This window comes from Nicotiana sylvestris, chromosome 12, assembly GCF_000393655.2.
Source record: "Nicotiana sylvestris chromosome 12, ASM39365v2, whole genome shotgun sequence".
NCBI classification, from domain to species: domain Eukaryota; kingdom Viridiplantae; phylum Streptophyta; class Magnoliopsida; order Solanales; family Solanaceae; genus Nicotiana; species Nicotiana sylvestris.
The window spans coordinates 154,928,464-154,955,571 of record NC_091068.1 but is presented as its reverse complement, the minus strand read 5'-3'; the positions used below and the strand labels follow the sequence as shown (position 1 = coordinate 154,955,571).

General features: G+C 39.1%; 1 protein-coding gene across 1 annotated transcript; it reads left to right on the top strand.

Annotated features, from left to right (window-relative positions):
* The first annotated feature begins 19,792 nt into the window (after positions 1-19,792).
* On the top strand, positions 19,793-20,419 carry LOC138883979 (uncharacterized). Its single transcript, XM_070164708.1, has 2 exons — positions 19,793-19,859; positions 19,956-20,419. The coding sequence occupies exons 1-2, from the start codon at positions 19,793-19,795 to the stop codon at positions 20,417-20,419; spliced, it is 531 nt and encodes a 176-aa protein (XP_070020809.1).
* The last annotated feature ends 6,689 nt before the right edge of the window (positions 20,420-27,108 follow it).

The window sequence follows — 27,108 nt, the reverse complement described above, 5'->3', positions numbered from 1 at the left end:
AATCATCCGAAGACCCTTTCTTTAATTATCTGAAGCTCGTTCCTCTAATTATTTGAAACTGCCCGCTGCCTAAGAATTTATGACCTTTCTTTCAAATATGAACTGTGACCTTACACATGCCAATATCACTCCTACACACCATTCCGCATAAACCGTACCAATCTAGGATAACCACAAGAACTTTGTATCTCTTCCGAACCACAAACAACTATGCATTCCACTAGCCAAGAACTCCCCATTGATCCCATCTAGAAAAGAACCACTATATATCCCATGCTCCTCACGCCAATAGGAAAAATATACCTCTCTAACTGTGGTGGAAACCATCTAGAACTCCCCGAATTCATTTTGCACAACACTAACTCATCAGGACTGAATCCTTTTAACTAAACCGAGCTACACATGTCACTAAAACCCAAAAGAATTGCCGCGAAACACCTGCAGAGACTCGTTACCTCAAAAACACTCAAGGAACTAATCATATCCTTACCATACCGATCTGGCCTACTACCACGCTATCCTATCTATTTGAGTTTCCCTCTGATCTACCATTAGCTTGACACTTCTTCTTGCTACAACGCCACAATTCCTCAACCCAGACTCACCACGCGAGACCCAAGCATGAAAACACACTGTCTAAGGCTCATAAGCCACTGAGTACTCTCTTAAATGTTTTCAAAAGCACCACGTTCAAAATACCTACCCCAAAGGGACTTCCTGTGAATCTGGAACCATTACCTCCCTAATACTGATATATAGAATCCCATAGTTAATGTAGAAAGTACAACAAGTTTTGACATCTTCCAAATGAAAACTCAATTTCTAACCACATATACAACTTTAAAATACTCAATTGCTACATGTAGAATCTTGAACACATTAGAACCATTCTCGAGAGTCATTCACTCTATTCAAACTGCAATTAGTCTGGTTAAATGAACCGAACAACCCGTGCCTCATTGGCACTCTGACATCGCAGAATGTAACCTCATCCCAATACAACCAAGCAACTTCCTGCTCTATGCACCGAGCATTCTTGCCAATAACAACTCAAGACATCCCGTGATTCTTACACACCTATGAAGCATAATATAATCTTCGTCAAAATTTTCCTTTACTCGAGCCGTCCTCGGTCTCAATTTCTGCAAGCCATAACTGATTCACCAGCATGCCTCAAACTGGAACCAATATAGCACCTAATCGTGCAATCGCCTAATCAATAGCAGGCTCCCTCACTTGGCTCGAAGCCATAGATCAGCACACACTCAATAACTCATAACGATTATACTCTATTGATGTCATGATACCATAGTGAGATTAAACTCAAATCTTTTATAAGCCTGTGAAAACACAGATCATCTAGAGTTTTAACTCTTCTGCAAATCTCGCATTCCACTCTCGCAAAAGTTACACCCACTCTCAAAGCGACCCAATTTAAATTGCAACACATTTCCTTCACTCGCAAATGAGATCTTCTAACAGACATATAAGGATCGTACAACCTCAGAACATTTCGCAGGAGACAACCCACCTGCTTTACCTCTAACTAACATTTCAGTATACCTTCCACCGTCATAAACTGTACGCAGTCACTTAGTCTTCCTGAGTCTGAACTCATACTGCAACATGAAATTTACTTCACTCACAACTAGGAAACATGAAAAGATCCTTCACACGCCCATAACTTGGGGCTATACCTCAAATCATGATGGAATTCAAGCACCTAATAGTTCTTCTATCCTCTAACAGACCTTCTCGTCTCTTCCAAATCATGTGGATACATCTCGCAGTACCAACATACTCATCACATAGTTATCCAGCCATCACTTCCACTAGTAGGGATAATACCTAACATATACGTTCAAAAATACTTGCTCACACAATCAACACCTCGGTGCTCAAGATATAGGCAAAGATCCGGCCTCAAGTTCTCCAAACTGGCCCAACATCAACTCATAGAGATCACATCTCGCCCCTCGATCAGGGAATCATAAGCCATCGAGGCACATCTGATACTGAGCGCTCATGCGCGCATACGAATATGTGGAAAGAATTTAAGAGTTACTTTTCAAGCTGAATCAAGGACGCACGATTAGAATTCAAAAATGTGAAATTTTCTTAAAGGTTATGCAGCCTCTCGAGGATAAATACAGACGTCTCCGTACCGATCCGCGAGACTCTACTAAACCTACTCATGAGTCATGAGACCTATGTAACCTAAACTCTGATACCAACTTGTCACGACCCTAACTTCGAACCCAGTCGTGATGTCGCCTCTCGTGAAGACAAGGTCAGCCAGTTCAACCCAACTCAACTTTTAAAGCAGTTAATCAACATAAAATAGTCTAAACATGATTTAAACAATACTAAATAGTGAAAATATCATTAACAATGCGGAAAGTCCAACCTGACACAGCCCTAACCGGGGTGTCATAAGTCACGAGCATCTACTAGGGTATAATTACAACTGAAAGTCTGAGTGTACAAATACAGACTAATGAATGAAGAGAGAGAGAAGCAGTGCTGTGAACGCTGGCAGCTACCTTGCTAAATCCGATGACTCTGCCTCCGATCAACCAAAACCCGCTACCGGGTGTATAAATACCTGAATCTGCACACGAGGTGTAGGGAGTAAAGTGAGTACTCCAACTCAGTGAGTAATAATCATAACTAAAGATTGAATGGTAAGAAATCACGTAAAGCATACCAAGATGCTGTACAGAAACAGTTCAAAAACCAGTAAGAAAGTAGTGAAGCTGTAAAATCTCTTTAAACATCTTAGCTCAGTTTAAACTTTTTTGAAAATGGCTTTTTCAATAGTACGCAAATAAATGCAAAATAGTTAGTGCAGATAAGCACAGAAATCTGCCCCTCGGGCACAAATAACATAGTTTAACAGGTAAATGACATATAAATATGAAAGATAAACACATAAAGGTTCGCCCCTCGGGCTCAATGTCAACAACTCTGCCCCTTGGGCAATATTTCAGAACAATACCAGCCCCTCGGGCAATCACATAGAACGGTACCAGCCCCTCGTGTAATCACATAGAACAATACCATCCCCTCGGGCTATCACATAGAACAATATCAGCCCCTCGGGCTATCACATAGAACAATAGTAGCCCCTCGGGCTATCACATAGAACAATATCAGCCCCTCGGGCTATATCTCATATCACAATGGGTACCCGCGCTCATTTGGGGTGTACAGACTCCGGGAGGGGCCCATTACAGCCCAAGCGCAATATCAAGCCATCTCGTGGCATCAAATCTAGGCCCTCGGCCTCATATCAATCAAGCCACCTCGTGGCGTAAATATCTCAGGCCCTCGACCTCATAAACAATATCAATAAGCCACTACGTGGCGTACATATCTCAGGCCCTCGGCCTCAAATCAGTATCAGTTTTTCCTCACAACTAGGCCCTTAGCCTTACTCAGTCAAAAATACTCATAAGCCCCTCGGGCATTAGTAAAACAATATTTCTCAACCCAAAACATCATTTCAAATATCATTTAAGTCTCAAAACGGAGTAAAAATGGCTAAGTAGTAAAACAGTGGAAAATAACATGACTGAGTTTAATTAATAAATCAAAACAATGAGGAAATAGTAATAAAAATCCCCGAAGGGTTCAAATAGTTGGCACGAAACCCAAATATGACAATCAGCCTAAATCATGATGATAACATATAAGTTTCAGTCAAATACGCGGTAAAATCATCAGTCGGGACGGACCAAGTCACAATCCCCAATAATATACGACCCTACGCTCGTCATCAAGTGTGTGCCTCACTTCAATATAGCACTACGATGTGCAATCCGGGGTTTTAAACCCTTAGAGCATCATTTACAATCATTACTCACCTCGAACAGGCTAAATCTCTAGCTCGCGATGCCTTTGCCCCTCGAATTGGCCTCCACGCACGTCGAATCTATCCAAAATCAGAACGAATACGTCATAATATGCTAAGGAAACAAAGCCCAAGCGAAAACAATCAACAAAGGGCGCGATTACCAAAATTACCAAAACCGAGCCCCAGGCCCACGTCTCGAAATTTGACAAAATTCACAAAACTAGAATCCTTATACTCTCACGAGTCTAGCCATATGAAAATTATCCAATTCCGATACCATTTGGTCCTTCAAATTATCATTTTATATTTTTGAAAGATTTCACAATTTTCTTCCCAAATTCCATCCCAAATCACGAATTAAATGATGAATTCATGATAGATTCATGTACTCTAGCCGAATCTGAGTTAGAATCACTTACCCCGATGAATTTCTTGAAAAACCTTCGAAAAATCGCCAAAATCCGAGCTTTCTAGGTCAAAATATCAAATAAAACCCAAAACATTGTATTTATAGAGTACCCCACAGATTTTCACCTCCGCGGACCGCACAAAATCAACCGCGATCCGCAAAAAACCAGTGCGATCCGCGCAAAAATGACCGCGGCCGCACAACTTTCCACTGCAATGACAGACTTTAGTATTTTGGCCATAACTTTCGCTACAGATGTCTACATTGCAATATCTTTACCTTTCTGGAAACTAGACACGGATGGCTACAACTTTTGGTTTTAAATCATCTCAAAATTCCTTGTAAATCAAACAATATGAGCTTACAAAGTAGGACCAGTGAAAAGTTCCCCACCGCAGCCGCACAACACCAACCGCGACCGCACTTCTTTTTGTGCGGTCCGCACAGTACATACCGCGGCCGCACTTCTTTTTGTGCGGACTGCGGGGGTGGGTTCCGAGGCCTGCAACCCTTCTGGACCTGCTACAACTATGATTTTCGACCTAACACATCCCGGAACCTATTCGGAACTTCAAACTAATTGTACCAACACATCCCATGACTTCGTTCAAACTTTTTCAAAACTCCGGAATGCTTACAACAACATCAAATCACCAATTTAACATAGGATTCAAGCCTAAGAACTCCAAGAACTCTTAAATTATGCTTTCGATCAAAAAGCTTATCAAATCTCATCTGAATGACCTGAAATTTTGCACACACATCCCAAATGACACAACGAAACTACTGCAACTCTCGGAATTTCATTCCGACTCCTATATCAAAATCTCACCTATCAACTGGAAAGCGCCGAAATCTCAATTTCGCCAATTCAAGCCTAAACTTTCCACGAACTTCCAAAATACATTCCGATCATGCTTCTAAATCCCAAATCACCTAACAGAGCTAACCAAATTATAAAAATTCCAATCCGAGATCATATACAAACAAGTCAAATATTGGTCAAACCTTTCAAATTTTAAGCTTTCAACTGAGACTGTTCTTCCAAATTAAATTCTGATTAACCTGAAACCCAACACCAATGATTTACATAAGTCATATTGCATCACACGGGGCAAGTCATGCCCGAGAACTGGCGAGCAAAATGCGAAAGCTCAAAACGACCGGTCGGGTCGTTACAAATGATAACCTTTTTGAAAATTTGTACAAAAGCTCAAATAAGTACATAATTAAAGATCAGTCTCCACCATCCAGTTCGTTCTTTAGCTAAATTACATAATCATTTCTAACTAGATCTATATTCTGACTATTTAATAACAAAATCTCTTCACCAAAAAAGATTAAAAAAAATTTAAAATAAAATACATTCTGACAGGTTGCCATGCGATCCCAAGAAAACTCACAATCTCATCTCATAAACTCAAAAAAAAAAAAATCTAATGTGATGTAGAACATACCTAATATGCATGAAACGACAGGGATGGACCAAATAAAGGTCTGAAGAAGCTATGAGGTGAAGTTCATCTAACAAGCATCAATTTCAGCAGTCGAAATCACCAGAAAAGTTTCAATTTAAAATCCAAAAATCAATTCAAAACCCAGAATTTAATGCACTGATGTAGCCTAAATCAAAATAGTATTGGAAATCCCTTTTTTTATTTTTGCTTTGCTCTTTGGAGCTCTTCTTTTCCTTCAGATCTAGAATTTAATTTCTCTATTTCTAGCACCTTTTTTTTTTGCTTCTAAAGGTGTGTGTTACGTTAGTGAATGCAGATGAGAAAGAGAGTGAGATATGGTGGTTATCTTTTAATTTTGGGGTTGAAAAAATGGTGAAGAAGAAAATGGGAGCTGGTCGTTTGTCTCTTGTTTTTGAGCAGAGAGGCGCCGTTCCTCTATGATAGAGAAAGGGGTCTCATTTTTCGTAGAGTAGATCATCCCTTTATTATTGGGTCCCTTTATTTGTCTAGGTCTAGGTTTTAATTAAAGGGTAGCGGTTTGGGCAGGTTAGAGAGGTGAGATGGGCATTTTTTGAGGGAATTGGGCCATGCAAATTGGCCCATATCCAAAATTAGACCCGAAAATAACTTAATCCCCCTTTTCTTTCTTTGTTTTTTTTTCTTTTCTTTAATTAAAAATCCTAAATTAATCTAATTATAAAAATTATATAACCTAAGTTAAAAGTGAAAAATCAATAATCTAAAAACAAAAAGGAAAAAATGTAAAAATGTGCCATTTTTGTGATTTTTATTTTTAATAAAGCATATAATTAACTAATTAATCCTAAAAATGTAAAAACAAACCTAAATGCAATACATGATATTTTTGGCATTTTTTCATGATTTTTAATAAAATTAAACGTGCACAGAAATGCAAACAATTAATAAAACTACAAAAAATTCCTAAAAATGGCAAATAATTAAGAAAAATCTATTTTCTTGGGATTTTATAGGAGTAGTTCGTGTAGGGCAAAAATCACATGCTCACAGCTATTATATATGGCACACTCTAATTCAGATTTTACCTCACCCATTACCCATCCAGGCCGACCCGACCTAGTAAATATTCTTTTACCCCTAAATTACCCGACGTTGGGTCATTTTCCACCTATTTCATCACCAAATTACAATAATTTCTCTCCTCTCTCATCTTTCATCTCCTATCTTTTAACTCGAAATCTTTGATAAATTTGAGTTCTTTTCTTTTTGCTTCAAATGGCTGAATCTTTCCCTACTTCTTCTCGTGACTCAGGTGACGCTTGTGCTTGTTATTGCAGACTGATGGCCAATTATTTTACTGCTACGACACCTATAAATAATGGTCGTAAATGCTATAAATGTCCTCGTTACGAGATTAATGGTTGTCGTTATTGGGAATGGCACGATAAAGAACTTCCACCTCATATATCAGTATTTATCCACAAGGAAAAAATTGCAATGAATGCTCTTTGTCAAGAAAGGAATAAGTTTAGGAAGATGGTCAATGATATGGTTGGTAGTAATGCTGGAAATTTGAATAATGTATCTGCATTGGAGGAGAAAGTTTCAAATTTGGAGTAGAAATTGAAGCAATGGAAAAAGTTTATACTATGGCCATGCGCTATTTTTATTATATTTGTGCCTTATAAAATGATGTAGAGAAGTTATTGTTTTGGTTAGTAATGTCCAAGTATGGTGACCATAGGAATCTGCTGATCGTTGTGGCTTACAAAATTTGCAGATTGTTGTTCTCTTTGTGGCTTGCAAGATGATGAGAGAAGTTGTTTTGCTTGGTAGTGTCGAGATGTTATGATGTTTAATACGTATTACTGTTGTCATAATTGTCAAATGAAGAGAATTTGCAGGTTTTAGTTAGGTTAATATCTGTAAGTTTTAGCACTAGTAGTTGTCTTTATAATGTATTTTGGTATTGTTGTTTTCATTGAATTTGAAGTTTTCATTTTTGTTTCATTGGTATGTTATGCTCATTGAAATCTAAAGTACTGCCATAAGAACCAACATCATGTTATGCATATTCGAATACATACAAAATCATCAATAGATAACAAGATCATCAATAGATAACAAGGCACTGTTATATATAACCAACAAAGATACTTAACAATCAATTATTACAATGTACTTCACCCTAATATAAGCCCAACAAAATATTTTTGAGGTAAATCAATACAACAACTTCCACAACTGATTCATCACAAAAACAACAAAAATAAGTTTTGAATCAGGCATCACAAAAATATAGTTTTGTTTCCTAAGTTAGTCATTCGAACACAACACACATCCTTAATGCTTGATCTTCTTTGCCTTCAATTTACCAACTTTTATTTCCTTTTCTGCCAATAATTATTTGAAAAAAACTTGAAATTATAGATAGTATTCCACGACCTGAGTTTATAGACAAATTGCTTCAATGGTCAAACAAAGAAGTATGTCTTGATGTCATTGCTACTTTGCCTTTCCAAGTGACTTTCCTTGGTAAATAGGGCAAGTTTGTAGGCACATTGGCACCAAATTCATTATACTTGAATGCAATCTTTCTGGTACGAGTTGGTACTTTCCTCAACTTTTTCTTTTGAAGTCTAGTCTTAGCTTCAGATATCACCTTAGGCCTCAAAACTGGATGTTCATCTTCATCTTAAGATATTGCATCTCCATCTTCGTAGTCATAGTCATCATCCAGAACTGATGGTGTTGCTGGTGTTTTACTGTGAGGGGATAGAGTAGATGTGTGTCTTGGGCTGCTGTCATTGGCCTCATTCTATGTGTAGGAACAAAAGCTAATCCAGGAGTTTAACTATCTAGGGGGTGCTGTCAAGGGCACATCTTGTACTTCTTGGGAAGATTCGTTACCTTGGAAGAAGTAGCTATGTTTTCTTTTCACCTAGAAGCTCAAGCAATGAAGGTAACACATTTAGAGTTATTATAGTTAAAAATATTTGAAGTTACTAAGAAGGAAATAAGTAGCATTACCAAAGGACATTTTATGATGTTGTGACCTCTCTCACTGCAATATCCACATGTCATAACAAGTCCTTTTCTTGAAGTTAATTGTTGATACACAATTTTTTCCTTATATTTTTTTATAATACTTTCAAAATATTATTTTTGCATCATCACCAATTTACAAGAGCTAAGGACTTGTATGGCCATAGATTTTGCCAAAATATATTTAGAGTTTTTTTTGGCAAATGCATGTCTGTCCATAGCTTTTATCTACATTTTGGCATATTTTCAAAACCCAAAACCCAAATCCCAAAACCAGCTCAAGAATGGTTGAGGACCAAAATATCACTATTATATTTTTTAAGAATTGCCCCAAACTTTTATATTTTATAAAAGAGCCAACCATTTATTATTTTGTAACAATGCTGCTTCATCTTCTCGGTCATCTGATAGTGTATTATGTAGTTCATTATAAAAATGATAATTTTGTACCAAATTTATTTATGTTCAGAACTATGGTTTGCGATAATATAATAAAAGTTTTGATAAAGGTAATATTGGGTATTTGTGATAGTTTTTAGAACTTGTGGTTATAAATCATGTTTCATTTTTTAAAAAAGTGAAATATATTTTGAAAACTTATGTCCGAACACATTTTCATCTTCAAACCAAACTTTGCCCAAATCAAAATTTTCAAAACAAATCTAGGAATCTATGGTCAAACACTACCTAAGTACTTTCAATAGTTTTTCATAGTTTTTAAGGCTTTAAAATTAATTTTCTTGCATTTAAATTATTCAAACATTTATTAATTACCCTTTCAAATTATTTTGTGATGATTTAATCATCCAAATATATTATTTACATCCATATATATATGTTTTATAACATTTTTAAATCATGGCATATAATTATATTTATATTTTTGAGCTATTTGTGTATTTTGTAATAGTCTATACTTTACAATTAATTGCATTTCGTCATTTTTCAGAGTCTAAATAATTTTTTATATTTTCATAACCTTCACCTATTATTTTAAAATGTTAAGTTGCATAAATATTATTTTTATATTTATTTAATTATTTTATCAAGTTATTTTCTCTTAATCTCTTATATTTAAAACCTAGCCCAATCCTAAGCCAATTTTCGGACCAAATTAATGGCCCAAACACCCCAAATCCCTAGTCGAATTTCCAGAGCCCAAACCAAATAACCCCTGTTAATCCAACTCAGTTGCTACCCATTCATTCGACCCGCCCCGCTTCTTCTCTAATCCTGGCCGTTGATCTCAAATGGTCAACGACCCACGACCATTCCTCTATTTTTAATTACACTCACCCAAACCCTAACCCACATTCTCATAAGACAGTCACCCCTAAATCCTCTCATCCTCTCCGCTTTCTTTGAAAAATCCTAGCCGCCTCCATGCAAATCTCAGCCTTAATCCGATATTACATGGGAAATCTTCCATATCCCCTTTCCGTTTTTGCTCACACGATGGTTCTTACCATTCCATCAACGTTACAGTATTTTGTACTCGATTATTTATGGAAGCTGAATCATTGGGTGTTCGTTCAACTCCGATTCTGTACTATCCAAATGTTTCTAACCCGATACACTCACGATTACGCCATATGGGCCCGATTCAGTGAGATCTTTTACTATTTTTGTTCTTCGTCTTGAACTAGAGTTTGCCTGCTTTCTCCTAAATTGATTCTGAACCGATTTTACATGCTATTCTTTCCCTTTTTATGTTTAATTGACTATTTTCCCTTGTTTGTATGTTTAATTTTGCTACTATATAAACCTCCCTTTTTCCGTTCCCCTCTAGGTTCCAACGATCCATTACTTAACTACTTTTACCACTATTGTTCTCTCAACTCTCATTCTTCTATACTTTCTGCACTCTTAGGTATTTGGTTAATCCTGCATTCTTAGGTATTGTTTATGCTTCTAGTTGAATCCTAATACATTTAGATTCCATGATCATGCATAGTCAATTGGCTTAAGTTCTGAGTTTGTATGTTCTGTTTAACCTTAAGATAATATGTCTTCCTGCTATGATACCTTTGGACTTTGAGATCTTTGTGTTACACTCAACATGATTAGGCTTATCATCGATTGCTTGCTTTCCTGTTTGTCATGTGTAATTGTTATTTCCTGACCATGACCCCGTCTGACCCCTTATGACTTAGACCCTTAAGTTTCTAAAATCCTTTTATGTCTAATTCTCTATTCTGAATTCATCCTGGAAAGCCTAACATGTTCACCTCATATGTGTTTAATATGTTTACCCTGTTAATTCAAAGTGGCATGTCTCCTTAACTCTCCTAGTGTTATGACTATCCTTAGCCTGCTGTCACCTGCTTAATGATTTAACCTATGTTGCATTTACCATGTTGCAAATGGAGTTTATTGACTCTCATAGTTCCATGTTCTTTGTTTAATCAATATTGTCACTCTTGATTCTAAATTGCAAATGTGTTTATGAATCCTGCTAAATGCCATACAACCCTGTCTCTATGAGGTGTTGCCTTAGAACTATTTGGTTGATTTCCATGTGTGGTCCATTCATTTATTTGGTAAATTTGTCAATATTGTAACTATTGGGCTGGATATGAGTCTATGTGTGGATATGGACCGTGCAAATGGGCATACTCTCCTATTTTGGGAAGTGTTTGGATTTGGGCTGCTATTCGAGTGGAAGAGTCTATTAAAGGCCAAGACGGTGCTGGGTTAGCTCTTCTTGTGTTTGCTCTATTTGTTGGGCTTGTAATTATTTCAATTTTATAATATTTGAGTTTGTTCCTTCTTTATCATTGGTCGTGTAATAATTTGTAAGCAAATGATGGGGGAAATTAGTGAAAACGGGTTAGGGTATTCTAATTCTCGCATGAACGGGTAGAAAAATTGCCTACAGGATTTAACTGCCTTGTTTTCTATGCGTTTAACGTGCTCCTATTCTATACACTCATAGAAATCATGCTTATAGAAAATTTCACACACTTCACTAAACTTATCTTAAGCCTGTTTATGTATTTGCTATGCTTGTTCCCAAGTTTACTATCGTGCACACATAGACTGCATGCCTATAGGATACAATAACACATGTTTTGCTAATGCTCATCTAGCTACCAGGTCTATAAGGTTTCAATTAATCAATCAATCAACTGCTTCTATTGCTTTTAGTATGTTTCTCCTTTAGATATCATGACTATAGGTGTCACAACCCAAAATCCACTAAGGGTCGTGATGCCGCCGAACACCGCTGTCAGGCAAGCCAACCATAAATACTCAATTAAGTTCCAATTTTTAGCATTTGTTGAAAATCATTTTCTTTATACATTAAATAATAAATAATAAAATTTACCAAAATAACCATGAAGTCTTTAACAAACTTAATACTGAATAATCCAAAAAAAAAAACATCTCAGAACCCGGTGTCACAAGTGCATGAGCAATTTCTAGGAAATAATGTAATACAACAACCGTACGGAATACAATATCTTACAAAAAGTAAATACAGAAAACTGAAAGAGACTGCTGGCTGCGGGTCGCCTCGAGAAGTGCAGCTCACCTAAGTCTCCGTATCAACCATGCTGTCACGCCCCGTAGGCCACTAGAGATGCATGCATGTGCAACAAAAATACACAGAAGTGTAGTATGAGTATGAAAACAACGTGTACTCAATGAGTATCCCGTCTAATCTCGAAGAAGTAGAGACGAGATGGTCGACTTCGACACTTACTAGTGGTCCAATAATGATATATTATTAATGCGAATAATCAAGGATTTATTAAGAATGACAGCAATTTCAAGTAAGTCATGAACAGGTGAAAGTTCCTTTTTATATTAAAAGTCTCCGAATTCATAATCCAATAGTTTCCAATTATCTCAAGTCGGGGAGAGCAAGTATCAATCTCAAATAATCTCAAGGCAAGCAATACAAGCATGCGCAAATCATACCGAGGTCATACGACCCGATCCAACAGAAATGTAAAATGTGCACTGCCGAGGGTCGAACGACACGAACCATAGATGTATCTATTACCCCGCTCGCGCATCATACATGCGACGCAATCAACATTAAATAAACAATTACCCTGCTGGCGAACCATACATGCGACGCAGGTACACATAGAAATACATGCTCAAACAGCAAATTAAGAATTTATCGAAGAACGTTTATCCAAATAAAAGCCAATTCTCTTTTAGCGATGTAAGAATGAAGTTTAATCTCTTTTAGAAATTTATTTACCAATTCGATAAGATTTAAGCAATTCATGCTGTCAATAAGTTTACAAATAGTCCAAGTACAACATGCTTTTGGGTCCTAGAATACCCGGACAATAGCATAGTAGTAGCTACGCACAGACTCTTGTCACCTCGTGCGTACGTAGCCCCCACAAATAGGAGCACATAACCAATTAACTTACCTATGGGGATAATTCCCTCTTACAAGGTTAGAAAGGAGACTCACCTCGCTCCGAAGATCCATAACCGGCATTCCACACCCTTCCGAAGACTCAAATTGATGCACAACGCTCCAAAACTAGCCAATAATTATGCAAATCCATTAATATATGCTCAATTACTCATTAGAATCCAATTTATAACAATTCCTAACCCCGATCGAAAAGTTGGCAAAATTGCCCTCGGGCCCACGTGCCCGGATTCCTAAATTTTTTGAAGATAAAGTTTACCCATGAACTCACGAACTCAAATATATGATTTTCTCTTAATTCCATACCCAAAATCGTGGTCAAATTCCAAGAATATCAATTTTCTAGGTTTTCCTTCAAACCTCAAGTTTTCTACAAATTTCCATGCTCAAATCTGTATATAATCATGTATTTAACTCTAAACTAGAATAATTTGCTTACCTCCTGTTTGGTGGTGAAAATGGCACCTCAAAGTTGCTCCAAAAATCGGCTCCAATGGAAGAAAGTGGGGTTGAAATGAATCCAACCCCCGATTTAAAAGGACCTCACTACCTCCAGCATTTCCGCACCTACGTTCCCTTGACCGCTTCTGCGGTTCCGCAGGTACGAGCCACACCACCGCTTCTGCGGTTTCCTCCAGGCTCCCCTTTTCGGCTTCTGCGCCCTCTCTACTGCAGATGCGGTTCCGCATCTGCGGCCAAACAACCGCATCTGCGGTCCCAGCTCTCTTCCGCCAATACCGCATCTGCGACCATAGGGCCGCTTCTGCGGCTCCGCACCTGCGGCCCTAGATTCGCAGGTGCGGTTACACCAGCAACCAGCAATTTCAATTCTTCTTCAAACTCTAAATTCAATCCGTTAACCACCCGCATTCCACCCGAGGCCCCATAACCCCAACCAATCATACCAACCAGTCCCAAAACACATTACGGACTTGCTCGAGGCCTCAAATCACATCAAACAATGCTACAATCAAGAATCGACCTCCAATCCAAGCTTTATGTACTTTAAAATTTTAAACTTCTACTTTCGATGTTTAAACCTATTAATTCACGCCCGATTGACTTCCAATTTTGTACACAAGTCATATTCGACATTACAGACCTACTCCAACTTTCGGAATCGGATTCTGACCCCGATATCAAAAAGTCCACTTCCGATCAAACTTCTCAAAAACCTTCAAATTTCTATCTTTAGCCAAATGACTTCAAAATGACCTACGGACTTCCAAATTCACTTCCGATCATGCTCCCAACTCCAGAATCACCATACGGATCTACTCCCAGACTCAGAATTCCAAACGGGCATCGATAACGCTGAAATGCACTTCAAGCCAAAATTATGAAATTTCTTCCAAATTGCTAACTTCCACAATATGCGCCAAAATGCTCCGGGATCATCCAAAACCCGATCCGGGCATACACCCAAGCCCAAAATCTTCATGGGAACCTGCTGGAACCTTCAGATCCTGATTCCGAGGTCGTTTACTCTGAAATCCAATCTTAGTTAATTCTTCCAACTTAAAGCTTCCGAAATGAGAATTCTCTTTCCAAATCAACTTCGGACTTCCCGGAATTCAATTCCGACCACGTGCTCAAATCATAATACCTGAAATGAAGATGCTCATGGCCTCAAACTACTGAACGACGTGCTAGAACTCAAAACGACCGGTCGGGTCATTACAATAGGATTTTAATCAACTAATCAATTACTTTGTTACTTCGTTGCATTGCCACACTTCGTTGTCATGCCTATAAAGATAAAGTATTATAAATCAATTTTAATTGTCAATCGTTAGAAATCTTGCCCATTGGATATTGTTATTTGTCTTAAGCAGTATGTTTATAAAAATCAGCACTGTTAATCCTGAGCTTTCAAGCAGTGTACCATCTCATCTTGCAAACCATTAGAGATTATGCCTATATGACTTGCAGTGCCTTTAATCTGCCTATATGTTAGTCTGAAGTTGCAGTACTACTTGTACGATACTGGAAATCAGAACCATATAGAAACCATACCTATAGGACTTAATGACTCTAATGCGTCTTAATTCTAAAAATTGTCTACCGCCAAAATTTGTCTGCGTGCATTTGTTGCTACTTGTAGGGGCAAACTTGAGCCATATGTTATCTTTATGTGAAGTCATATATGTTTTTAATGCGCACTTAGTTTTATCATTTTGAGCATCCTAAGTAAAGTCTAGAACCACCCAATAGTAGGTCCAAAAGCCTCATGGACGATATGCATGGGACGGGTAGTGCATACATAGGGCACGACCTAGAACTGAATTAGAACGCTTTCAGGTAAACAACTTTAACATAGTAATTGGGTAGTAGGAAATGATAGTTTGTGCCCACTGAATAATATGAGCAACCCCTACCTTAACAAAGTATTATTTATGTTGCACGGGGTGATCCTTTAGACTATAAAACTTAAGACTCCCCTCCTTTATATGTTCATTGTTCACACTTAATCATTGAATATAGAATAATCAAGTTGCACATTGTAATCTCTAAGGGCTTGTATTGATTATCTATATAGTTTAATTGTTGCCTGATTTCCTTTTCTAACCTTTAAATTCCTTGTCTTTCCTCACTTATATGATTACTTAGGACAATTGTAACCCGATAATCCCACATAGGGCAAAAATATTCGGCCAGGACCCAAGTTTGTGGACCTCGAAGAGTTCCTAACTCCTTCTCTTTGAGGTAATTTGAGCCCTTACTCAAACTTTGGTGACGTAGACTAGGTATCCTAATGCACCTTAAAATCGTTAGGTGGTGACTCTTCTCTTTTAATACCTCATTTAAAAGAGTTGTCACATGTCGAAACCCGCTTTCACGAGAAAATAGGGCACGCCAACATGGCGACTCTGCTGGGGATTTACACTTAGGCTCTTACCATAACGAAGTTGACTTGTGTTTATTATTTGGTGACATGTGCATCCCTTCCTTTATTTTCCTTTCTTCGTTTAAATTGCTATGGCATGCACATCATTTCCCTTATTTTTTGTCTAAATTTCTATGACATGAACATTCCCTTCTGTTTTCCTTTATCTTCCCGTTCCCTTCATCTTGTCTAAGGCTGCTATATTATGACTCTCCCATCCATATTTTCCTATTTGCTTTATTATGTTATCGCAAATTTTCATGAGTTAAATTGACTTCTCTATTTTTTCTTTCTTTCTTTTCTCTTCACCTCTTTTCCTCATCCCGTTTATGTTTACCAAATTATTTACTGTTTTATGTACTTTTATCATGCAAATACTTGGCAACATGTTATTATTTCTAGATAAAGCATGCTCCACATCATTCTCTACTCGTATTTATTATCAACATAGCGGTGCTTGATGAGTGTACGCGTTTTCTTTAAATCACCCTTTTAAACTAGAAAAGCTTTTGCGGTAGACTAGTCGATCAGCGGTGCAGTCGACGGTCCCATGCCTTTCCCTCTCAAGTTGTCCACTCGAGAGTACCAGTCTAGACCTTTCTATCTGATTTGAAATGTACATGCATCATGCTAAACCTAGTACGGATTAGGTCGTTATTGACGTAACAACCCGCTTAGATTAACCTTGTCCAAAGTCCGACGGGATTTCCATAATACTAAAGGACACCATCATATTATGTGCATTACTTGGAGAAAATGTGCCAACATATTGATCATTATTGCATAAATAGTTGAATCTGAAGGGGGAAAGGTTTAACTTTTATTTGTTTGCAGAAAATGAAGCACAAAATCCCTAGGTTCGGTATGATCCAGAATATCCGCCTTTGCTAATTGACTGGTAGAAAGACCTTGCACCCTGTGGTAGAAAACATGTGAGGAGAGTACTTGGTGATCTGCCATCTTTGCTGAACATTCGACCAAATAGAGAACTAGTTGAGGCTGCTACCATTTTCTGGGGCGAGAAGCAAGTTGTTTTCTAATTTGGAAATATAGAAATGACTTCTTTCCTAGAAAAAATATGGGGTTTCGCCAAGTTACCATAGGATAGTCCAGGATTATGGGTGCCAAAGAATCGCACTCCACGCAGTTTTCTAAAAATGTTGGGCCTTAAGAAGAATGATGAGTTGGTCTGTCTGAAGAAATCATACATCCCTTTTGAATTTATCTATGAGCGTTATGGGTATAGAAAATCATATCTCCTTCATCATAAGGAGATATCCATTACCTCTTTGGGATGGGTGCATGATAACTAGGGATTCTAGTCTAGTTTATGCTTCTTTTTGTTTGAGTTTTGGACTAAAATGTGTACAAGTATTCCCCCAAAAGCTAACTTGTTGTGCTTGTTTGTAGTGTTTGGTCAAAAGGAGACAAGGATGTCATAACTAGCTCAAAAAGGAGTGAAACCTGCATAAGTTCAAAACCAAGTAAAAGCAGTGCTACAACATAAAATTCACCGCGACCGCAGAAGACTCACCGCGACCACGGTCCTTTTATTGCGGTCTGCGGTGGCAAGGATTCAGAGAGTTGGCATTTTTGGAATTCAAGCTACTGCGGTCCACAGTGATATTATGCGACCGCGGTGCCTCCATCGCGATAGCGCTCAGTTTATCGTAGTCCATCAAGAAGAAGTTCAGAGGACCTGCAATTGAGCCAAAAGCTGAAGACCGCGGTTCGTGGTTGATTTATCGGGGTTGCAGTAGCCTCACCGCTACAGCGGTCCATTTTCCACTGTCAGCGGTACCTCCGTCAGGGGTATTTTTGTCCAAAAAACTTAACTGTGTATAAATACTTTCTTTTCAGATTTTAGGGCATCTTATTAGTAGTGAGCACGTGAATGACAAATTTTTCCCATTTTGAATAATTTTGTAGTTTACTTAGCAATTAATCTTAGTATCTTATCTTGTAATTACAATTTATGGATTATTCTTCATCTAAATCTATGATTTCTTCTTCAATTATGAGTAGCTAAACCCATTAGCTAGGGTTGTGGCTCAACCCTAGTGTGGGTATTTAGTGGGTCTTTTATTTTAGGGTTTAGATGTTTATGGGTGATTGTTATTTGGCTTGATTTATGCTTTTTATGTTTAATTAGTGGTTGCAAATACTAATTTGTGCCTTTTTGACTTAGGCTCTTCTTGAGAAAGATAGACTAAGTCTAGGAATTTCAGGCCAACAAGGAATTGGGGTCTATTTAAGAGATTGATAGTCGCAATTAAAGGGTTAAACCTAGAGATAGTAATACTCGAGTTGAGCCAACATTGCTTGCACAAATTGAACACCCACTGGGCTTGAGAAAGCCAATTAGGGCAAAGTCACTCTTACTACCGAGAGGTGTAGAGTGAGTAGCTTCATGCATTGGCTATAACATGATCCCAACTATAACATTATTGCCCTAAGTTCTAGATCCCGTTAGATACTCACCTAGGAGTAAGTCACTTTCCTAGTGCCTCTTTACCCATTTAGAAAACTCTACAACCATATATACTTAGCTTAATTTCGTACACCATTAGTATAAAATTAGAAATAACAAACAAACAAACATGATTGGAAGTGTAATCAAGAGCACTACACACTGTTAGATTAGATAGATGTCCAACTCCAAATATTGTATTAGCTCCTTGTGGATTCGATCCTGACCTTCTCGGGTAAAAGCTGCATCGACCACTCTTGCCACTCTATAGTGGTGTGGGGTTGGACTCGATCACTTTTTGGCGCCGTTGCCGGGGAGCTAATAGTTTTGGCTATCTATCTAAATAGTTTTGTGTCTTGTTTTTCTTTCCTTATGTGGTACTAATTTGTGTTTGTCAGCACTTCTGGTACAAAATGGCGAACTATAACAATGACCCTATTGGAAATGCTATTCCGGGTGAGGAGGTAGATGACAATATTGATGATGAGGTACTTATAATGCCTCAAGCTCAAAGGAGAGGCCAGCAGGCCAATGATAATATTCCAGACCATCCCCCACCACCTCCAAGAGTGGCTCCTCGGGTGCTTCCAACCCAAGGATATGCTAGTGCAATTGTCCCACCCCGGATTCGGGCAGGCAATTTTCAAATTACAAATGTGATGTTGACTTTGTTGGAGCAGAGAGGGTATTTCACAGGTGCTCCTCATCAGAATGCTTACAAACATTTTAAAGGCTTCGTGGATACCTGTTGGGAAAGCAAGCAAACAAATGTGTCAGAGGATGCACTTCGGTTGAGATTGTTCCTCTTTTCACTAAGAGGAAAATCTTTGGACTGGCTTGAAAGGCTTCCCAACCATTCCATCACTACTTGGGATGAGTTGGCGGACAAGTTTATAGCAAAGTTTTTCTCGGTGGGGCATATGGCAACTTTGAGAGATGAGATCATGGCCTTCAAAAAGGAACCTAATGAACCACTTCATGAGATATGGGAGAGATATCGGACAATGGTGAAAGAATATTCGAACAATGATATGATCGAAGCAGTGATTCAGCAGACATTCTACCGGGACATTAACACAACCAATCACTATGTAGTGAACCAGCTAGTAGGGGGAAATTTTATGAACACACCTTATGATCAAGCATGTGAGATATTAGATGAGATGGCAGATACTTCCTCAGCTTGGCAAAGTTGAGACAATGTGCCACAGGGTGACCCCACTGCCATCCACTTGCACAAAGAGCTACATGAATATGGCCAGACAATAGCAGAGTTAACTACCAACAATGAACCAGTTAGAGAAAGCTCAATTGCAACATGTTCAATCTCCTAGACAAGTAAATGCTATGGAAGGTGTCAACATGTTGGTCAGCAAGAGTCGATAAAGAGGTCAACAAGGTCAAGGTAGTCCGGATCAATATGACCAAGGTAGTGGTGGGTTCAATCAAGATGAGGGATATGGTGAGCAAAATGAAGAAGTGCAATATGTGAACAATTATCAAGGACAAAGGGGCAATGCTCTTAATCAACAACAACAATGGAGATACCAAGATAATTTGGGGAATCAAAACCAACAAGGCAATAGAAACTGGGGGAACAACAATCAAAATTGGGGCAACCAGAACAATCAGGGTAACTGGAGTGGCAACAACAACAATTGGGGAGGAAACAATCAAGAGGGTTGGAACAATGACAATCAAGAAAATCGAGGGAAAGGCTTTCAAAGGCCTCCGATGTATCAACAACCAAATAACCCACCTCCATTTCTGTCCCAAGGTCCTAACTCGTCAAACACTGAGATGAGAAGGATCGAGATGATGTTTGAACAAATGATGAAGAAGAACACCGACTCCGATGCCCAGTTGGCATCCTACAATACTTCAATCTGGAATTTGGAGGTTCAACTTGGATAGATTTCACAGTCTTTGAATACTTGCCCTAAGGGGGATCTACCTAGTGATACAGTAGTAAACCCGAAGGGTGAGAACAATACTGGGCATACTATGGCGGTGATTACTAGAAGTGGTCGAGGTGGTGATGTGAATACATCCAAGCAAAAGGAAATTGTCAGTGATGAGATTCAAGTGCAAGGTAATGATGTTCCTTTAGTTGATGAGCAAGTGAGAGAAGCGAATGTGAATGCGGAAGTGAGGATTGATGTTCATGATGATGAGGTGGAGATCCAAGATGATGTGAACCCGCCTAAAGAACACGTAATAGACATACCGAAAACGGTAGTGCCCAAGGCTAAGTCTCCCTTGCCAAGGCCTCCTCCACCTTACCCTTAAAGGCTTGTGAAGCAAAAGAATGAGAACCATTAGAAAATTTATTGACATGATGAAGAGCTTATCAATCAATGTTCCTTTGGTGGAAGCTCTTGAGCAAATGCCGGGTTACGCCATATTCATGATAGACTTGGTGACTAAGAAGAGATCCATGGACTATGAGACCATCAAGATGACTCACCAAGTAAGTGCAATTGTGCACTCGATGTCTCCAAATCTTGAAGATCCCTTTCACCATCCCGTGTACCATTAGGAGCGCTAATTTTGCAAAGGTATTTTGCAATTTGGGTGCAAGTATCAATTTGATGCCTTACTCAGTATTCAAAACTTTGGGTATTGGGAAACCGAGGGCTACTTCAATGAGGTTGCAAATGGCGGATAGAACTATGAAGAGGTCGCTTGGTATTGTAGATGATGTTCTTATTCGGGTGGACAAGTTCATTTTGCTTGCTAATTTTGTGATCTTGGATTGTGAGGTAGATTATGAGGTTTCGATCATATTGGGAAGACCTTTCCTTGCAACTAGGAAGGCCTTAGTTGATGTGGAAGCAGGGAAACTCACCTTTCGGGTGGGTGATGAAAAAGTGGTCTTTCATGTTTGCAAGTCAATGAAGCAGCCCAATAGTACTGAAGTGTGTTGTTTCATGGATCTTGTCACGGTAGTGATAGTTGATGATATTAGTGCAATGATCAATGTGGAGGACCCTCTAGAAGCGGTATTGTTGAACCTTGATGTAAATAAGGATGAAGGTCGGGTGGAGTATGTCAATGCTTTACATGGAATGGGCTCTTACTCTTATGAGCCTCGGAAGCTCTCTTAGGATCTTGAGAATAGGAAGGCTCCACCAACAAAGCCCTCAATTGAGGAACCTCCTGTGTTGGAGTTGAAGTCGTTGCCTCCATACCTCAGGTATGCATTCTTAGGCCCTAGTTCAACTTTGCCAGTTATTCTTTCCTCTTGTCTTACTAACATGCAGGTAGATGCAACATTGGCGGTGCTCCAAAAGTGGAAGAAGGCAATTGGATGGACTTTAGTTGATATCTGGGGGATAAGTCCCGCCTTTTGCATGCACAAGATTATTCTTGAGGTAGATTCTAAGCCCTCCGTGGAACATCAGAGGAGGTTGAATGAGGCTATGCAAGAAGTTATGAAAAAGTAGATGATCAAGTAGTTGGATGCAGGGGTTGTGTACCCCATCTCGGATAGTTCTTGGACTTCGTCGGTGCAATGTGTGTCGAAGAACTATGATATGACCGCAATTACCAATGCACAAAATGAGTTGATTCCCACCAGGACTGTCACTGGATGGAGGGTGTGCATGGATTACCGCAAGTTGAATAAAGTGACCCGTAAGGATCATTTTCCATTGCAGTTTCTTGACCAGATGGTAGATAGACTTGCTGGGCATGTCTTCTACTGTTTCTTAGTTGGGTACTCTAGGTAGAACTAGATTTTGATTGCTCCGGAAGATCAGGAGAAAACCACCTTCACGTGTCTGTATGGTACCTTTGCCTTTTCTAGGATGCCATTCGGGTTGTGTAATGCACCGGCTACATTCTAGTGGTGTATGATGGCCATATTTACCGACATGGTAGAGGACATTTTGGAGGTGTTCATGGATGACTTCAGTGTTGTCCTCGGCCATAAGATCTCAAAGCACGGCATAGAGGTGGACAAGGCTAAAATTGAAGTGATCTTAAAGCTTCCTCCTCCTACCTCAGTCAAGGGGGTTAGAAGTTTCCTTTGGCATGCGGGGTTCTACTGAAGATTCATCAAAGACTTTTCTAAGGTAGTGAATCCGTTGTGCAAGTTATTGGAAAAAGATGCCAAGTTCGTGCTCAATGAAGAATGTATGAAAGCTTTTGAACTCCTCAAGTACAAATTGACAACCACTCCCATTATTACCGCACCCAATTGGATCTTACCATTTGAGATCATGTGTGACGCAAGCGATATTGCGGTAGGAGCGGTTTTGGGTCAAAGAGTGAATAAGATGTTTCACCCGGTGTATTATGCAAGCAAAACAATGAATGATGCTCAAGTGAATTACACGGTGACGGAAAAAGAGTTGTTGGCTATTGTGTTTGCAATGGAGAAGTTTAGGCCTTATCTCATGGGTGCCAAGGTGATAGTTGATACCGACCACGCCGCTCTCCGCTACTTGATGACGAAGAAGGATTCCAAAGCTCAGTTGATGAGATGAGTCTTATTGCTTCAAGAGTTTGATTAGGAGATTGTGGACCGGAAAGGGTGTGAAAACCAAGTGGGGACCACTTGTCCCGCTTGAAGTAGGAGGGGAGGCCCCGTGATGGCCTCGATATTAATGATTCATTTCCTGATAAGCAACTCCTCTCTGTGTCTGTGAATAGTATCCATTGGTTTGCGGATATTTCCAATTTCCTTGTCACTGGTATTGTTCCGTATGAGCTCTCTTCTAACCAAAGGAAGAAGCTTAAATGATATAGCTTGGACTACTACTAGGATGAGCCGTACTTGGTCAAAATTTGTAATGATGGTGTGATCCGGAGATGTGTTCCGGATGAGGAGCAATTGAGTATTATGGATGCTTGTCATTCCTCTCCCTACAGTGGTCATCATGGTGGGGTGAGTACAGCTTCAAAGGTGTTGAGTTGTGGTTTTTATTGGCCCACATTGTATAAGGATGCAAGTGAACTAGTGAAGAGATGTGTTGAATGTCAAAGAGCGGGTGGAATTTCAAAGAAGGATGAGATGCCTCTCACCACTATTCTCGAGGTTGACATATTTGATGTGTGGGGCATTGATTTCATGGATCTGTTTGTAAGCTCTTGTGGCAACATGTATATTCCTGTGGCCGCTGATTATGTTTCAAAATGGGTTGAGGTCATGGCTTTACCCAACAACGAGGCCCGGAGTATTGTGGCCTTTCTCAAGAAGAGTATCTTCACTCGGTTTGGCACTCCTAGAGCAATCATTAGTGATGAAGGGTCTCATTTTTGCAATAATGCATTTGACACTTTGCTTGCAAAGTATGGTGTCAATCACAAGGTTTCTACCCCTTACCATCCTCAAGCTAGTGGGCAAGTTGAAGTCTCCAACCGGGAGATCAAGAGTATATTGTCAAAGACGCTCAATGCAAATAGGACTGATTGGTCAAAGAAATTGGATAATGCTCTTTGGCCTTATAGGACTGCTTTCAAGACTCTGATTGGTATGTCTCCGTACCAGTTGGTGTTTGGGAAAGCTTGCCATCTACCGGTCGAGTTAGAGCACAAGGCCATGTGGGCTTTGAGGAAGTTAAATCTTGAATGGGATGTGGCAGTAAATCTTCGGGTGGAGCAGCTTAATGAGCTTGATGAATTCCGATTTTATGCCTACTCCAGTTCGTCCTTATATAAGGACAAAATAAAGTACCTTCATGACAAGTATGCTCGTGGCAAAGAGTTCAAAGTGGGTGATTTGGTTCTCTTGTTCAATTCCCGGTTACGACTTTTTCTGGGTAAGCTTAAATCAAAATAGAGTGGACCTTTTGAGGTGGTGTTTGTGACTCCGTTTGATGCCCTTGATTTGAAAAACAAGAATGGTGAGATCCTTAGAGTTAATAGGCATAGAGTCAAGAACTATCTTGGCATGTTTGATGACAGCCACGTGGTGGCAATGATCTATCTCAAGTGATTGATGGTAACCTGCGTCCTGCCGCGATGTTAAATCAGGTGCTTCTTGGGAGGCAACCCACATGTTTTTCTTTATATACTTCTTTGATTTTCTTCTTAGTGTAGGATTTATTTTTAAACTAACTGGTTGCGAGATGTGTATAGGGATATTTGATACAGTGTAGGACTAAGCTGGAAAAATGTGTCACTCTCTGAAGTTTGGACCGCGGCCGCGCTCCATTTTTCGCGGTCTGCGGTGGCCTTATCGCCGGGGCGGAATTTGATTGCGGTCCGCAGTGCTAAATGGTCAAAAGTGGAGGCTCTATGAAGTTTTAACCGTGGCCGTGGTGTATTTTTCGCGGACCGTAGTGAGTTACCGCTGTCGCGAAGCATTTTTCGCGGTCCGCGGTGGTCTCATAGCAGCAGCCCTTCTGAGTTTCACAACCGTGATCTGCGGTGCATTTACCGCGGCTGCGGTAGGTAAGAATTAGTGGGTCCCAGGTCTTGTCTATAAATAGGACCTCAGGCCCCCTTTTACACTTTTCGCCCTTTGCACTCTCAATATAGATTACTGTTTAGTCACGCACCAATTTGCACAACACAAGAACTTAGCTTCATCTGTATTGCATCTCACTTCTGGTAATTCAATTCTAACTTTAGTCTTTAATTTCGTTTTTATTTTCTTTTTTTCTTTTAATTTGTTGTTATTGTGAGCATGTGATTTTTGCCCTATATATGAAATTATTCCCAAAAATTTAAACAAAATGATGTTTCCCTTATTTTTACAGTTTTTTGTGAATTTTTGTGTCATTTTCTGTTAATTGTTTGCATTTTTATCTGTGCGTGTTAATTCACATGAAAATACAAAAATATGCATTTACATTTAGGATATAGTTTCATATTTTTAGGATTAATTAGGGATTAATTTGTTTTTAAAAAAAACATGAAAATTACAAAATAGCTCACTTTAGCATTTTATTGTTTTAATTGTGAAATTGTCACAAATTAGTTTTAAAAGTTTTTAGACATTAATTAGCTTAGTTTAGTTTTTAACTTCTTGCAATCTTTGCAAATTAGATAATTAAGAACAAAAATGAGGTGGAAAATAAGGATGAATTAATTTGGAAAATCAAAATTCAAAGAGAAGAACAATTTAAAATGAGGAATAAAAGGGATGTCTCAAGCAAAGAAACAATTGGGCCTCTTCTGAATTGAGCATCAGCCCAAACCATCACGCCAAACAGCCCAGAACCCTCTCCCCATCCGGTCCAATACGCTAAAATCAAAACGATGCCGTTTGACGTCGATCAATCCAAACCGTCGAGGTTAACAAGATCAACGGCTCAGAGGCGGGGTAGGCGTACTATAAAACTATCCGAAGGTCCCCCCACCCCATTCCCCATCGTCTTCCTCACCCCCCACAAACCCTAACTGCGCCGCCCTGAAACCCCTAGATCGCCGGTGGCGGCGCCGATGCTAATCACCACCAAATTTACACCCCTCGTCCTCCTCACTCTCCTCTTTCCATTCCTACCATTGGTTTCCCTCGAATATTGCCGGAGCTCGTCGAATCTCCGATTGAAGTTTTCCGGCCAAGTCGCAAATTCATCCAAACTGGACCAAAATCATACCACACCATCCTCGGACTTCTCTCAACCCAAATCCATGACCATCTTCCTTCGAATCTCAGTGAAGCGGCTCGAATTTCAAATCTAAGAATTTATGGCCAAAACCCTAACCCAAAATCTTTGTGATTTTGGACCGTAATATCCTTAACCATGTGTTCTCTTGTAAAAACACATGGTTAGGGATGTTGCGTGTCAAAAATCTGGAGAGATTCGAATGGCAGTGGTTGACCGGAGTTTTCTCTCCGTCGGTGAGTCTCTCTCCAACTTTCTAAGCTCGATTTCCATCAGTGTAGCCTAACAATCTCTTCTTCTTCTCCATTTGATTTGATCGATTGTGGAAATTGTCCATGGTTAATTCTGATTTTTACTTGTTTTAAGTCTAATTTTATTAGGTTAAATTAGTTCGTGTTTCTATGCTTTATCAGTTAGCCGTTTCAATTAACAGTAGGACTTAGGTTCTGAATTATCGTTAATTAGTCAGTTAGATTAGTAGTTTATTGATCTGATTTTTCCAGGCCTTTGTTCTGTTCTTCTCTTTTGTCTGTTTCTTGCTTATGGGTGATGATTCCGTGATTAGTTGTTAGCTTAGTCCATTCTCATGTTGATGATTACTTTCGGGTGTTTATTGGCTTGGTAGAGTGTGCATTAGGATTAATTGGTAGTATGATTCAACTTGAATATTTTGCGTTAGAGGTGAACCTGGTTGGTTATAGCTGAACAAAATCTTTTGTTTTGGCTAACTTTAATTAAATTCTAGCCAGGGTAAGGGACTGAGATCAGTTGACCTTAGTCTGTAGTTTTCAGACTATTAGAAGGACATTTTAGGCATAGAAAAGGGCAGTTTCTTTAGGAATAGTAATTTTAAAGTAGGGGTAAGGGTAGTATAAGTATTGTGGGGGTAGAAGAGCATCCTAGGGCCTTCTAGAAGGGTACTTTAGTGTAGGTGTTAGCACAATAGAGGGATTTACTTGTTGAGCAAGTCAAAAATAAAGGGACTAAACTGAAAATAAGGGAGGGACTAAAAAGAAAACCCAAAATCTGATTGACCCTCTTGTA